Here is a 14,935-nt window from a genome sequence, read left to right as displayed (position 1 = left end):
AGGGACACACTTCTGCTGGCAGCCATACTGACAGGGGCTCTGCAACAGACCTGCAACCTATGCATGGTGCTAGTCTCTTACTCATCTTCCAGCAGTGCACAGACATACATGCACCTTTTTACTGCACATGTGCCCAAGGAACTTCAACAGGATAAAGTTCCCCCTCTCCTCATTCGCACCGATGTTTTAGCTTTTCCTCTCAGTCGTGAATACAGAAATGTGACCACTCATTAACGGATGACACGGTGTTTACTTTGCGAAAACAGAGAACCTGGTTTATTACCATTCGACTCCATCCACCACAGATATTACAGAGCAGATTCACAAGTATGAAGCTTTTTTTTTCCTTTTTTTTTTTTTTTTTTAAATTTAAACAGCAGCTGCTTTGTTTCCATACTCCACCCCCCTGACCTCCCCTCTCCCTCCCATTACCCCTGCCTCCTAATAGGGAAAAGCATTACAGGTGCAATATTTTATTTGGTGTGAAGACTGGCACCCTCCGATCATCCAGCTGTAATCAGTCATACCGTGAGAGGGTTTTTTCCTGTCTTACTATAAGTTTTCATCCTTTTTTTTTTTTTTAAATTACAACCAGGATTTACATCCACCATCGTTCACTGCAGCCGCCAGGATCCATCTTCTCATTTCCAAACAACAGAAGAGATGTGACATTTAGAAGAGGGGGAAAATTACGACCGTCTACTGTATAAAAATGTACAGTGGCTTTATTGACATACATTCCATAGGTTAAACAGCTGCAAAATAGGAGGCACACCCAGTATTGCACTTCATTAAAAGTTCTGGCTCAAAACATAACCCAGAATATCAAACAAAACTGAAGTGAAGAGTAGCAACTTCGGAATACAGCTATTTTTGAATAGTATCATTATATACAAGATTAGATAAATCGTACACTATTTTCCTCCCAAACATAATGTTCTTAACAGTCTTATCCACCAACTCAACTCCTTTTTTTTCTTCTTCTGTCAACCCATGATGCACTTGACAGCGGAGAATACTGTACAAGTTTACGAAAAAGTTTACATACAACAATATTTTAAATTTATAGTTAGGAAGCTGGAAACACGGCCTGCTCCATATTTTCTTTTTTTCAACTTTTTTTCAGACCCACGCTGATCCACAGTTGTCTATATGCAAATGTAATTCATATTCAATGTTTAAACTTGTATTGTTACACTTGAGTGATCAGGAGGTGTGCAACGTCTATAGAAGCCGAGGGAATACAACGGCCGCATGCAAACACGTCACGAGAAATTTTCTTTTTTTTTTTTCTTCTTCTTTTTTTTCTTTTTAATTCAATTGTTCTTTGTCCCCCTCCCTCCCCTCGCCCATTCAGGTCACTCTGAACCCAAACGAGTTACTGCTCGCGGTCGCAGCGGAGCCAAGGATACTGACAGTGGTGAAAGAGCAGACCTGAGGACTCTCGGCGTAGAGCAGAAACCTGGTCCAGTGTCCAGGAGTCTTGGCAATGCAAGAGCCAAACTTGACGGCTGAGCTTCAGCAGCAGCCAGAAATCACAGTAGACAAACTGGTTTTCAGAAAAAGTCTTGTTGTTTAGAAAGTGTGGGCGTTCCTGCACACCCCGCAACCAAGAGCAAACTCTTCCCCTGTTGGTGGGTGGACTACATGCAAAGGGCATTCAGTGCCCTCCAGCTGCTTGCCTTTAGGCCCTGTGACAGAGAGGATAACAATTATACATTAGCATTAAACCTCCTGGTAGCTAAATACAAAAACAGATCAAGTTACTGTAGTCTGGGCAGGTGCAGGGAGGAATTATACAGATGTAAGAACATCATGTTTCTCAAATAGGCCTGTCACAAAACCTTCCTTTGTTCTTTAGTATCTGTAAAAACTGCAGATACTGTAGACAACAACAAGTGGAATGGGAGATGTAAACACAGGAGCAGCAAAAGGTCAGCTGCATCTTTCGAGCAGTGTGATCAAGTTACAGCCGATCATTATTCAGAGTAAGAGAGGGAAACTCTCACTGATCTAAACACCTCAAAGAAAGTGGCTCTGTACACAGTAACCAAGGTGACCAAGTTTCAGTCATTTGTTATTAAGTAGCAATTTCCAGGGTTAAAGATTAAGCCAAGCCATGGCTACTGCAGTTTCTAACATGAACATGTGAAGTTGACTCCAAATACAAGTGGAAACACACAGACCTGCATGTTAAGAGGAGAAGTGTGCCACAATAAACAGTTTTGGTTTTTGATGCCAAGTTCCTCTTTCATGCCATCTGAACAGGAACTGTTTTTGTTTTGTTTTCATAACCCACTCATTAAAATTATACTAAAGTTATCCCTTAGTAGGAGGCACGTATACTCTCAGTGACAAGCAGATGCTGAAACAAGTGGATGCTTCACCTTACTAAGCAAGCTTGCAAGTGCCTTCACAAACTTCACGTTCTAATGCATAAATGGCCATTTCTGGCTCCAAAAGCTAAGATGGCAATGGTCAAAATGTCAAATTTGTGGCCAACTGCTGATAACGTGATGACATCCATGTTTATGTATAGAATTATGACAAAATACACAGTAATTGTTAAGCACCTGCAGGACAATGGGGCAGTTCTTCTTTGGGGACGCTGGTCATCCTCTGGAAGTCATCATGGCAGGCATTACAGAAGTGTGTGGTGCCAAAGCAGAAGAAAACAGCCACAGAGCAGCAGTACCGGCATTTATACTCAAGGAAGTCTGTTCCATGCTTGGAGCACATCTGGTGAAAGGACACAAAAGATATTAGGGCTGGGATTATATTTTGCTTTTTAAGGACAGATGAGCACCATTTTAAGGAAAGGTTTGGCTTTCTTTCTTTATTGTGATTCGCTTAACAGTTCACATAAATTGCTGTAAATGCACAACTTGCGAGTAATATACTTTGGCTTTCAAAGACAGTGAACGACATATAAGTCAGTTAGTTCTACAGATGTCATATTATTCATTTAAAGTGCTCCTCGCAGACACATTTCCCACCTGAGCCCTGGACACATCTGAGCATGCTCCACAGATCAGTTCACTGGGGTCGTAGTCGTCTCCCTGTCCTGCCTCTGCATCGCAGCGAGCCTCTCCCCCAAAATATGCCTGGAAAAGAAAAGCGTCATTTATTCTCCATCCTTACAACACAGTTACACTTAAATATACTATTTTTTTAATCCAAGAGGTACCTTCTTGCACTTGTAGCAAACATAGTATGCATATCTGTTCATGGCAAAGCCTGCAGGGTCATTGTGAAAGCGTGCCCCTGGTGTGGTTATTGCCTCACTCTTGTGCAGACCCTCGTACTCGAGCCTCATCAGAGCCTTCCTCCTCACATCCTCATAGAGCTCCTTAATGGGGTCGAGCAGGTCCTTGATCACAGAGTGATTGATTTTGTTCTGCAAACAATGAGACAAACAGGCCAGCCAGTGTTGGGTTTACTTCACATGCTAAAATGATAATGAACAAAAGCAGTCTCAGTATGGGAGGGAAACGTTTTTTTCAACAAAGCACTTAAACAAACTTGAGTCAATCAAAATTTAGGTGTGGTGAAAATAGTTCAGTCCCTTTGTCTTCCTGTAAGTCAGAGAGGGTCAAGTAGCATTTTACCTTGCAAATGGGACATAACATGAATCCAAATGTGATCCGAGGCCCCAGCCAGCGATTTTCAAGAACACGCCGAGTGCACTGAAGGTGGAACACGTGAGTGCAGTCCAGCTGGAAACGGATCAAAAAGTTAAACATTAAACAGGAGGACAAATTTAAATCCAGATGTGACGCTTTTAATGAACAAAGAGCTACCTGTATAGCAGGAGCAGCAGACAGGGCTTCAGTGAAGCAGATCATACACATGTCATCCGCATCCTGTTTCAGGCAGCCCGTGTTCTTGTCACAGCCATGCAGACATGGCAGGCAGCTATCCTCGTTTTTGACTCCTCCACAAGGGTGTCCGCAGGGATGAGTCTTACTGCACGCCAGTTTAGCGTACTCCTGAGTGGAGACAGAAGAGTTGGTTAGTGTTAGGAAGTACAGCACAAAATATCTGAAATTCAGCCTGGGCTAAGCTTAGCTGATTTATTTCTATGATTTTTCTATTTATTTGTAACAAAAATGGAAAACACACAAATTACCCTAAAACTAGGGGTGAAGGGATTTTTCAAGGCTCATTTCTCATCTTAAATTTTACAAAGGAAATCAGCTCTGAAGCTAAATTTTTCATTTGGTTGTTAGCAAGTTTCTGCAAAACCTACAACTCCTCATCCAGTATTTGTAAGGCTCACTCCAGAGAAGTCTTTTAGACACAACTGAGGACCTTTAGGTGCAGCTCAAGGGACATTTAAAATATTCTATAACAATTTTTTATGGAAACCATAAATTAATGAAAAAAAAAACAAAAACTACTACTCCTCAATTTTTTTTTCCTGGAGAAATTACAATTCTAGCCAACTGATTAAACCACAGGTCCTAATACAAACCAACAGATAATCATCTGTGAGTTAAATGGTGACATTAGAATATAAAAATTCAGGGTTTTAATTGTTTGGGTTTTTTTGCAATTTTGTTCGTTAAGATTTGCTCTAAGTGCCTTGAGGCAACTGTTGTTGTGATTTAACACTATAAATAAAACTGAATTAAATCGAAACAGGTGCTTTGATGCACGCATTTTGGAAAAAGATTATTTACCTATTGTTTTGAAACTAAACCAGGTGCTCACAGTTTTAATAAACCCCTCAGTTCATCTGTATAGACGACAAGCACAGAGACTGAGATTTCATGCCATAGATCAAGCGTGGTACCTGGCAGTCTGGATCTGAGCAGACGCTACCCACTGCAGACAGCTCGGTCCCATTTCTCGTGCCACAGAACCTGCAGGCATCTGAGCTGCTGGACGTTGGTTTACCTACAAAATTATTAGGCTTGGTCAAAATAGGAATAGATGAAAGCCCTGAAAATGCAGCTTCAGTAGAAGTCACTTTATCAGCTTACTGGTATGGCCATATATATGGAAAGTTACCCAACAAAGCCCATTTTAGTGTTACCTGTGTGCTCTCTGAACTCCACCATGGCCTTCATAGTCTTTGAGTCAGCCAGAGCCATGAGCCAGAACAGCTTGGTCCTCCCACAGCCTTCATGAAGATCCACCTTTATGGCCTCCTCTTCCTCTTTAAACACCTAAAACACATTAAAAATGATTGATTGTACACTGCAAGAAAAATTATGTCCAGTGCCTCAACTGCTTGTTATTGGGTGAAATATTGTCATATATTGAGTAATTGATTATACTTAAAGCTCCCCAACTGAGCGGCTACTTAATATCATTTAATTTGTCTTTATTTGTCTCTAGTAATAAATTAAACCTCACCTGTCTCTGGTGAGAGCGTGTGCGTCTGTGCAGGTGGAGGAAGCGGTCACAGTCAGTGCAAAGGTTCCCACATATGTTACACAGGATGATGGCTGCTGTCTCACCATCATCATGGTTGTCACACATGGGCTGCAGACACATGACGAGGAAATGAATAATTACTCTTTTGATGATCTGTCTTTAATAATTTGTCATACAGTGTAGCTTTAAGCTTTTTCTCACCATCTGCTTCTGCTGGCCATCTTTGCCCATCCAGCGACCAGAGGACAGCCTGTCTACGTGATCTTGGTCCAGCACACACAGTGATGCCAAGGCCAGCCAGAGCTAGGTAACAGCAAAGGAACATGATATATAATAAATACACAGTATTTTTAAGAGGTTATATAATTGCTTATGACAAAATTTTCATACCCTTGTGGTTGCAATACAGCGTACAGGAGACCTATGCTCCTCCTCCATTTTGGTCAGTGCTATGATGGTCTCAGCTATTGCATTTTTGGTAACTCTGGACCAAGCGTCTGAAAGGTGCCCCTAATAAAGAGGTAATGTAGAGGTAATTTTACCACATAAGAAATTTAACACAGCGTGAAACAAGAGATGGCTTAAAAAGTCAGCAAAAACTTACAGCTGCCATGTCTTTAACCAACTTTATGATGATCTCCGCAATCTGTGGAGGAGTGGAGCCTTTCATCCACCAGTGGCTCTCCCCTCTGCGGATATAGCTGAGCATAACAGGAGGGGGCGACATGCTTAAGAATATAACACAGCTGTCATTTTTCAGGAACTACACCACAGGAAATTTCAAGCATCCCAAATTTTAAAAAAGACAGACCCTTACCTGGAGTTAAAGATCATTGGAAGCGTGACTGTGGTGACCCCTTTTCCTGCCGTCATTCCGGCTGCACCAGAGATCGTGGTGCCTTTGGCTTTCAGCTGCACAGTGAGGGCTTTTGCGATGCAGCCCAGGAACATGTCCAGGATGCCAAGCTTGTTCCAGTCGCCTTTCTCTGTGGAGTGAATGATGTCACTGATGTCTGCCGGTGGCAGAGCCTTCACCCCAATGATGCTAGCAAGACGCACAGGCGTCACCTCCGGCAGGACACGTCTAAGCAGTGAAGTCACCTGAGAAGTGGTCAAATCAGATGGTAAGCAAGATTATATTTTCAACAGGCTCACAAGGTATTTACATAAATATCTGTAAACACAAGTATCTTAAAACCTTTTATGACAAAGTGACTCTACACCAAAATTTACAGTCATTTAAAGACAGAATTTATAGACGTCTTTGTTCTAGTTGGATCTTCATCTGATTTCTTCACCACACCGGTGCCAACAGTGAGCGATTCTGTCAACTGAAAATCTTTTTTATTGTCAACATTTAACACAAAAATTAAACCACAGTAGTTTGTTTAAAGTTTTGTTTTTGTAAACCCTAAAGGCACTCATAAGGAATAATTAGATGGGTCCCAATATTGTCTGTAAATGGTAGAACAGAGATGAACAGTCACACTGCCAAATCATGTAATTCCACTGAGTGCCAGAAGGTGGCAGCACAACAGCAGGAACTGTCCAAGCCGCCAAACTTAAAACTAACTACACTAAGCAGCTTTCAAAATACTCACAGAATAATCAATACACAATCTATGCTAATGTAAATCTATTTACAAGAAAGCCGCACAAGTTTCCTCTGATCATTAAACTGAAAGGTTTTTTTGTTTTGTTTACATCCTCTCCCACCTGTCTCTGTACTCTTGGAGAAGCTGTGTGCAGCAGAGAAAACAGGTCCTGCATGAGCGTGAGCTGCTGGGCCAGGTACTGGCGGCCGACGTTGGAGCCGCTCAGAGCCAGGACCATGGACAGGAGCTCAAAGCAGTAGGCGTCAGAGGAGGCGTCATCGTCGCTGGGCTGAGAGTTGGCATTCTCTTTGCTAGAGATGGCGTGTTCCCACTCCTCTCTCACACGCGTTGCCTCCATGCGGATTGCTTGAACGATGTGTGCACAAACCTGAAAATGTCACACCACTGGGGTTAGCTGACCGAAGTAATATTTCCACGAAATGACAACGGAATTTCACTGTTGAAAGGTTTAAAGTGAAATTGCTATTGACCTGTTTCTGCAGGTTGGTCAGTTTGCTCCTGCTGAAAATGATTCCCACCATGTGCTCCTTGAGGTCAGCGTCAGAAGGTGCCTGTTCACAGAAATGCAAGATGAGCACGTATAAAACATCAGGTTTTAAGGCCACTAAACAAACAGTCAAATTACAAGAGTGCTGACCTTGTCTTCTCCCTCTGGAGACGAAAGCAGGTTTTTCTCCTCCTGCTCTGGAGTTGGCTCTGCATCTCCACAGATTAGTTTTCCAAACACCTACATTCACAAACAAAGGTTAAGAAAAAGAAATGCTTACAAGAGTTTAGAGCTAATTGCAGGTATGTGGAAAAAGGCAGATGAGCAGACCTGTGAGGTGATTAAGCGGAAAACTCTGAGAGTCTCAGCTTCACAGTTCTTCTGCTGGGCCATGCTGGCTGAGATTTGTCCCGGTATCTTGATGGCTTCACCGTCTTTCCAACCGAGGACCTTCACCTGACGTACTCTCAGGGTGTTTTCAGGACCCTTCAATTCCACCTTGATCACATGATGATCCCCTCCAGGAAGCTCACTCGTCACCCAGCCCATGTGACGCGAGTCGAGGTCAGCCTGTGACAGAATCGCAGAAAGGTAGAGAACTGCCATGTTATTTGATGATTTGTTGTTTCTTATTCCTTATTTCAAAAGGAGAATAATATAGAAGTAAGTAAACAGTATATGCAGCCCAGAAAACAAGAGCCATTCACTGTGAAGCAAGTTAAATTATAGATACCTGCTTGATTCTGCAGAGGTCTTCTATTGCTTTCCCACACAGGAATGTCACAGAAGTAACTTTGTTCTGTAAATATAAAGGAAAAAAGAATTTTGTCAGGAAACTGTTGCATAAGCAGGGATTTAACCACAACACATTTAAACGCTTGTTGTGCCGTTGCCTGCTTACCCCAATGTCCCTGGAGTTGTCCACATGAACAGACACCTTAACAGCGTTTATGCCTTTCACACAGCTGATGGTGATGCTCTTGGTTTTGTTTTTGTCTTCATCTCCAGACTCCCAGAAGGTCTCGGTGGAGCCATCTGTTAGGCTGCCGATCATGGCAGGGCGACTGGACGTCTTGATGTCTACTACACTGGTCAGGTCCTTCAAACAGGTGACCAGGCAGAGATCCTGTATGAGGTACAAACGTATTTATCAAGTTAAATCATGACAGATGAGTAAGCTTAGGTGCTGACTGCTAAATACGCTGTTAATTTTCTTGCCTGGCTCATTGCTTCATATCCGGACTGCACGCTGATGTTGAAGCTTTCCTCACTGTCTCCATCATCTGACTTGGATAGGATATTATTGATGTGATGGAAAACATTGCTCTGGTGGAGGAACTGGTGGTCGGACTGCTTGAACTTGAGACTCCAGCACCTTAAACAAAGAGTCACAATCATTTATATTCCCACAGAAGCTCAGAGCTGCTATAATTACAAAAGGAGGCACAAAGGAGAAACTGTACCTGAGTGCCATCTGCTGTAGTGAGCTGCCACTAGGAAGTGACATCATGAGGTCAGAGATGGTCTGAAGGAGGCGGTGGAAGGTGTGGGGCAGAGGATGAGCTGCTTCCCCAGCAATAACAATGTCAGACAGAGGGTGTTCGCAAACGCCAAGGTCTCGCTCCTGTGCCGAGTCGATGTTCATAATTAGAAAGTACAGTAAAGCCACCTTCTTATCACCCTCCGTAACTTTAAACAACTCGTTACCTGTTCCAAATTTTCTTTGTTCCCCTTATTCTCATCGTCTTCCTCATCCTCAGGTTCAAATGGTGATGGTGTGAGAGATGCTACAAAATGCCAGAGAATATCATGCAGAGAGGTGGTCTGGATCACATTGCACAGCAGCCAGTTGAATGCCTGACAGGGAAATGAAAAAAAATGTATTAGTCTTATTATAATATAGAAATGGGAGTAATATCAAAATACTTGCCTACGAACCCAAGATACTGCTGCGTAATTAAAACAATAATTAAGGCAAGACTGAGTTGTGATATTCAGACAACTTTACCTCCATGGCAAACACCCTGCAGGCAGACTTCCTCAGTGCATGCTTCATGGCCACCTCTAGGCCCTCCAGGTCATGGTGCTGGATAACAAAAGCCAGGACGGGCCACTGGAAGTTCCTCTCACCCTTACTGAGGGAGCCGTGGGCTGAGATCAGCCGGGATAGTTCAGGGGATGGGTGACGTAACAGGGAAGAGCCAACTTCTGTACAGAAGACAAAGTCGTTTATTTATACACACGGTGCTGTAACTCACTCTGGAAGGACCAATAAGCACTTTTTGAAATGACAAGACGCGATTACCTGCATCACCACTATGGACCCTGCGTCTGGGCACAGCTTTGACCCGTGCTGGAGAGGGTGAATGTTGCTTGTCATATTCTGATGCGACAACTGAGTAAGACCGCTGAAACACCGTCCGCTTAGCTGTGTCACTGTCTGTGATCGGACTGGTCTCGAGACTAAAAGACACAAACAAAGAAATGCTGTTCACCCCTTAAATATTTTTAAGGACATTACTTTAAACACAATATCAAAGTGTTGGCTGACAGAAGAGTACATGGACATGTTCAGCAGCTACTGAAGCTGTGGGAGGAAGGGACGGATGAATGTATAGATGTTAACAATAAACAAAACCAAAAAAACCAAAAAACTTTTACATAAACACAAAGCCTTCTTTGTACAATTTAAGATGTGGATTGCCATGACAGAGGCGGATGTTTTTAATTAAGTGTGCTGGCTGTCAGAATGTGCTGGGGAGAGACAGAAGCTGGGAACAACTTGTGCAAACAGTGTCTATTGGTACAATTGCATCATCTGTTGGTCAGTTATGAATAACAATGTGGAAACAAATAACCTAACATATAAACCAAAAAAGAAAAAAAAATCTCTGTAATAGGAAATCACAGCTGCAATTAACTCTTCTTTTAAATAAAATAAGTAAAAATTGAATTCATTGTCAATTACCTGGGTGGCATTGATTTCATGTTGCTCTCCGGTTCCTCAAACACATTGGGGCAGGCGTCAGGGGTGACTGAAATATAGGGCGCGGGAACAGATGTTGAGCGTAGATACCTCATCTCATCTTGGAAGAGGTTATCATCTTGGTAGGCTCCGAAGTTCTCAGTGTGTTGTCTAAAGGAAGAGAGTGAGAGACTCAAATCTTTATGAGCACACATCACCGTAAGGTTTTCTTTTCTATGTCCGAGCTTGTAATTACCTAGCTAGTGTCTGTAGGTAGAGGCAGCCCATTTTATTGGGGAGTTCTTCTGAGACACCCTCCTTCAGGCTGGGGAGGAGGTGGGAATGAAGAGGCCGAGGAGGGTGATGGCACAGCATGCTCGGTTCGGCTGCACTGCTGAGGGACAGTAGGAACAATGCGTTGGCCCGAATCACCTGGTGGGCCTCCATAGTGGGCAGCGCCCTTGGAGTCTTCACCTGCAGAGGTTTCTTCCTTGACTGCTTCACCTGGAAAACAAAGGAAAACAATGGAGTTTATTTCATGGAAGTCAGTATGATGTCAGAATCTGATTCAAGGAGGAAGATTTAAAACAGTACCTTCTCCCGGGCAGCAGTCTGTTTCTCTCTGAGGTATTTCTCCCGACAGCGATCACACACCAGGTACCAGGTGCTGCCTCCTATGCCGCCGTCTCCACAGTTTCCAGCCCAACCACCACAGAAGTGGCCAATACTGTTGTAGCCCTGACCACCTGCATAGCGGCCACAGCCTGGCATAATAACACAAAGGAGGGATGTTAAGAAACATGAAAAGGATTTACAATTTAAAGTGTGTTACAAGATACCACTGACTGTACCTGGATGAGCCTGCCTCATATGGTACGTGACAGGGTAAGGGTGCGATTCTCCACACAGCTCACAGATGGTATCTTTCTCCGGTCCACCCATCGCAAGTTGGGCCATCTCTCCAAACAGATTCCCTCTTGGACGCACCTCTGCCTTTTCCCTTTTCTTTTTCTCCTTCTTTGCCTTTTTACTGTCTTTCTCATGCTCTTTCTTTTTTAAGATGGCACTGGATCCCGGACTGGGGAAGATCATGTTCTGAGTTGCTGCCTTGATGGTGGCCATAGAAATGTCTTCCCAGAATGCAACCAAATGCTGCAGTGTTAATGGTAAGATTGATTTTGCCCTCATAGAGGGATGGGAAGTCATTTCATAGGAAATGGATTCTCCTTTTCCATCCTCACACTTCTCTGGCAGCGGAGGTTCCTTCAACATAGACAGCACCTTGTTTTTGTTGATGCTGCCCATTTTGGAGATGTCTGGGCCATGTGGGGCAATATTAAACATGTTAAGTGCAGAGGAAATCTCCAAGGAGTGGCGATTCTTTAATTTGCTCTCCTTCTCCTCAGCGCCCTGTCCTCCCAGGGAGCTGCGAATGGGGGCATGCTCTTTGGTTAAGTCTGGGTTGAACTTGAGGAAGGAGGAGCAGGCCATGGCATCATGGACAATGCCTTCATGCCACAGGAATGCTGCAAAGACTGCGCGTGCACATTCAGCCACAGAGGGAGACATGGCCTGTTTGGCAGGTTCTGTGATCCTAGTTGTGCCCTCTCCTTTAAACAGAGGCCCGGATTTGTCCTTTTTAGAACGCGTGTGTCGACTGGAGGTTTTGCGGCTGACTTTGGGTGAAGAGCGGCTCTTTAGTTCCTCTTCGACAGGGGCTTTGCCGATGCTGAAGTGCACCTTACACGAACCTTCTTCAGCATTACGGAGCTCCACATTCTCATCATTGACATCCTCATTGGAGAGGAGAGCGCTAGAGGTGCAGACCTCCACGACTTCACTGTGCAAGTTCTCTTGGGTAACATGTGGTGAGGGTACACGGTTCTCTGCGTTGCCGGTCATCCCTTTATTTGGGTCTTTAGGAGACAGTTTAGGTTTGGGGGAGGTAGATCTGCCCCTAAGTGGCTCTGTAAGGGGAATCTTCTTCTTTCTCAGTGTGTCTGGGTCCAGAGTATAAGAGTCTGATTTGGATCTCTCTCTTGGAGGATCGAGCTGGGCTTTGGACGAAGGGCTAACTTTAGGTGGGAGGTTCTTGTCATGGTGGGTTGAAGAAGAGTGCTGGGAAGAGTTGCTGGAGGGGCTAGACCTGCCTGACGTGGATATACTTTTTTGTTTGGGAGAGGAAGAGCGAGAGCCAGGATTCGGAGACTCGGACCGATTTCCTGAAGTTCTACCATCTGCCTTTAGAGCCTGGAGTGTGTTGTGATTGGGCGAGTGGGAGCGGCTGTGCGAGTCAGACCTCAGTTTGGCCGTGTCTGACCGCAGTATAAGGGCCTCGCTAGCGGTCAGTCCACCCTCACTTGTTTTGACCCTGCTCTGCTCAGAGGAGCGACTTCCGCGGCTCTCCTGTTTGGCTGAGCGATTCTCCTGACGGTGTTTGGAGGCTGGGGACATCGGCCGTGCACCAGGCATGAGGTTCCCTCGCTCACCTAAACATTAACAGGTGAAACTCAGTTACACCACAAAAAAGGTATCATCACTGGTAAGAGTGAAAAACAAAAATGTAATAAGAAAAACAAAGAAAGGTACAGAAAAACTGAATGAAGAGTAAAAAGAGAGCTAATGTCAGGAATGTGAAAGATGTTATGTCTTTTAATGTAAATGGCAGTGATACAATTTATTAAAACAAACTAGTGACTTTTATGTCACCATCTAGATCAGGGTTGTCAAACTCATGTCATGTCATGGGGCCATGCAGCCCATGTTGATCTTAAACAGGCTGGACCATTTCAGGCAGTGTCAGTTTAACTACACATTTAAAATGCCTGAGATATCTTAATATATACGAAAAGGTGTGATTTTTAAACATGTCTCGGTTTTTTAAAATGATAATAAATTTTGTTCATTTTCTTTAACACTGATAAAAAAATAAAAATCCACTTACTGTGCACCCATTGTAAAAACTGAATTAAAAAAAAAAATTATCCATTACTTAATTACTGTGGCGTAGTATAAACAGCAATAGCCGAATCAATCATTTATCAGTAGGATAACATTGTCCAAAGCCATGCACTGACCCTGATTGGAGTCTTTACTGAGCCAGTTCTGGCCCCTGGCCCTAATGTTTGACACCTCTGATCTAGATGTTTTGCAACTGAGACTGCTACTGGATAATGGAAGCACTGATGAAAGATGAATCTCAGCCCAGTTCAGGGACCACTCCTAATAATACTAGAAATAACCTTGGTATTGACCAGAAACTAAGTAATTATATACCAGCTACAAATATCCAAAAAATGTCTATTCAATGAACAGCTTTGAAATTCTTATTTTTCTAACTGACTTTAAAATCATGTGTAACACTGAATAAGTCTTAAATGCAGTTTTTCCTCAATTTTCTTCCCATTAGACTAAATATTTTAAATTCAGCACCATAATTTAAAGCTTCGCACTAACATAATTCCCCCCCCAAAGTTGAGCACAAAGCCCTCGATTCACCACAGAGCAGACTTGAGTTCCTACCAACCCTCTGTTCAGTCTGAGGGGAGGCATGATGCATGATGTGATTACCCACCCTTTTGCCTCAGAGCGAGAGATGAGAGAGCAGTACCATGCCCAGCCACGGACACATTGCTTTTGTGCACACGTTCGCGAGAAGCAAGGCTGCATGATGAACCATCTACAGCGGAAAACAGTGGAGCAGGTAAACAAACAAGACATGGAATGCAAGGAGGCCACCGCAGAGAAAAAGAAAGAAGGCATAGAGGCAATGGAGTCAAGGAGGTGAAGTAGAAAGTGGCAAAAGGACAACATGTTACAGTGATGAGGGAATCGACAGACAGACAAACTGACTGGTGTGTAGAAATGCACACTTATAGAAGAATAACAGAAAAACAAAGAACCCTGTAAATGTCATGGACAAAGTTATGCAACTCAATCATAGTTTAACTGCTTAAGATACTTGGTTACAAGGCAGATACTTATTTTCGGGGGGGTTGGGATATTCACTTTATTTAAAACTCTGTATTTCCTGGAAAGGCATTGATTGTGAAGATCGGATTGCCCTACGAAAAAGGAAGATTAATAGATTAGTGAGCTATGTCGAGCTCAAAGCCACATTTTTCAGTATCATGAAAGTGAGCCACTTCTTACCTGGCTAGATCACCATTGTAAACTTATGCTGAACCTAATGTGGTCCAGACCAAATTATGTTCAGTTTCAAATAAAGTTTGGAAATCGACTGGAAGTGCCATGTTTTAACCAGTTCTTTCATTTTCAGCATGTTTTAAAGTACAAGATTCTCTACTTGGCAAATGCAACTTGTTAACCTACACCTTATCATCATGAATGAAGCCCAGCCATAAAGTTACAGCACTGTGCACTGCATTGTCTTTGGAAGGTACATGCATTTCCCAAGAGGAAATATTCTTATACAAAACATCCCTTTTTATGTGAACACAGAACACGAAGCAGAAAATCCAGCAT

At 43.3% G+C, this 14,935-nt stretch overlaps 1 protein-coding gene across 12 annotated transcripts in view; it reads right to left on the bottom strand.

Annotated features, from left to right (window-relative positions):
- Positions 1–248: 248 nt before the first annotated feature.
- The window catches only part of mycbp2 (MYC binding protein 2), a 62,097-nt gene continuing 47,410 nt past the window's right edge, over positions 249–14,935 (bottom strand). For 7 of the 12 annotated variants that reach the window (XM_031734500.2, XM_031734507.2, XM_039600225.1 and 4 more), the window contains 28 exons: positions 11,302–12,939; positions 11,045–11,214; positions 10,707–10,954; positions 10,454–10,621; positions 9,791–9,948; positions 9,494–9,693; positions 9,193–9,342; positions 8,949–9,109; positions 8,704–8,860; positions 8,387–8,611; positions 8,219–8,284; positions 7,816–8,055; positions 7,636–7,725; positions 7,469–7,549; positions 7,099–7,365; positions 6,200–6,483; positions 5,987–6,110; positions 5,773–5,892; positions 5,584–5,685; positions 5,362–5,490; positions 5,039–5,171; positions 4,796–4,899; positions 3,801–3,989; positions 3,609–3,716; positions 3,188–3,397; positions 2,997–3,104; positions 2,574–2,739; positions 249–1,691 (listed from right to left, as the gene is read on the bottom strand). In XM_031734500.2, the coding sequence (XP_031590360.2) occupies positions 1,576–1,691; positions 2,574–2,739; positions 2,997–3,104; positions 3,188–3,397; positions 3,609–3,716; positions 3,801–3,989; positions 4,796–4,899; positions 5,039–5,171; positions 5,362–5,490; positions 5,584–5,685; positions 5,773–5,892; positions 5,987–6,110; positions 6,200–6,483; positions 7,099–7,365; positions 7,469–7,549; positions 7,636–7,725; positions 7,816–8,055; positions 8,219–8,284; positions 8,387–8,611; positions 8,704–8,860; positions 8,949–9,109; positions 9,193–9,342; positions 9,494–9,693; positions 9,791–9,948; positions 10,454–10,621; positions 10,707–10,954; positions 11,045–11,214; positions 11,302–12,939 (5,912 nt within the window). In that variant the 3' untranslated portion in view covers positions 249–1,575. The remainder of the gene's footprint in view (positions 1,692–2,573; positions 2,740–2,996; positions 3,105–3,187; positions 3,398–3,608; positions 3,717–3,800; positions 3,990–4,795; positions 4,900–5,038; positions 5,172–5,361; positions 5,491–5,583; positions 5,686–5,772; positions 5,893–5,986; positions 6,111–6,199; positions 6,484–7,098; positions 7,366–7,468; positions 7,550–7,635; positions 7,726–7,815; positions 8,056–8,218; positions 8,285–8,386; positions 8,612–8,703; positions 8,861–8,948; positions 9,110–9,192; positions 9,343–9,493; positions 9,694–9,790; positions 9,949–10,453; positions 10,622–10,706; positions 10,955–11,044; positions 11,215–11,301; positions 12,940–14,935) is intronic. The other 5 variants (XM_039600221.1, XM_031734508.2, XM_039600227.1 and 2 more) reach the window with 3 other exon arrangements.

The sequence above is a fragment of the Oreochromis aureus genome, linkage group 16 (genome assembly GCF_013358895.1).
Source record: "Oreochromis aureus strain Israel breed Guangdong linkage group 16, ZZ_aureus, whole genome shotgun sequence".
In the NCBI taxonomy this organism is placed as follows: Eukaryota; Metazoa; Chordata; class Actinopteri; order Cichliformes; family Cichlidae; genus Oreochromis; species Oreochromis aureus.
The sequence above is the reverse complement of the archived record's forward strand: the minus strand, read 5'-3'. Positions and strand labels throughout refer to the sequence as shown.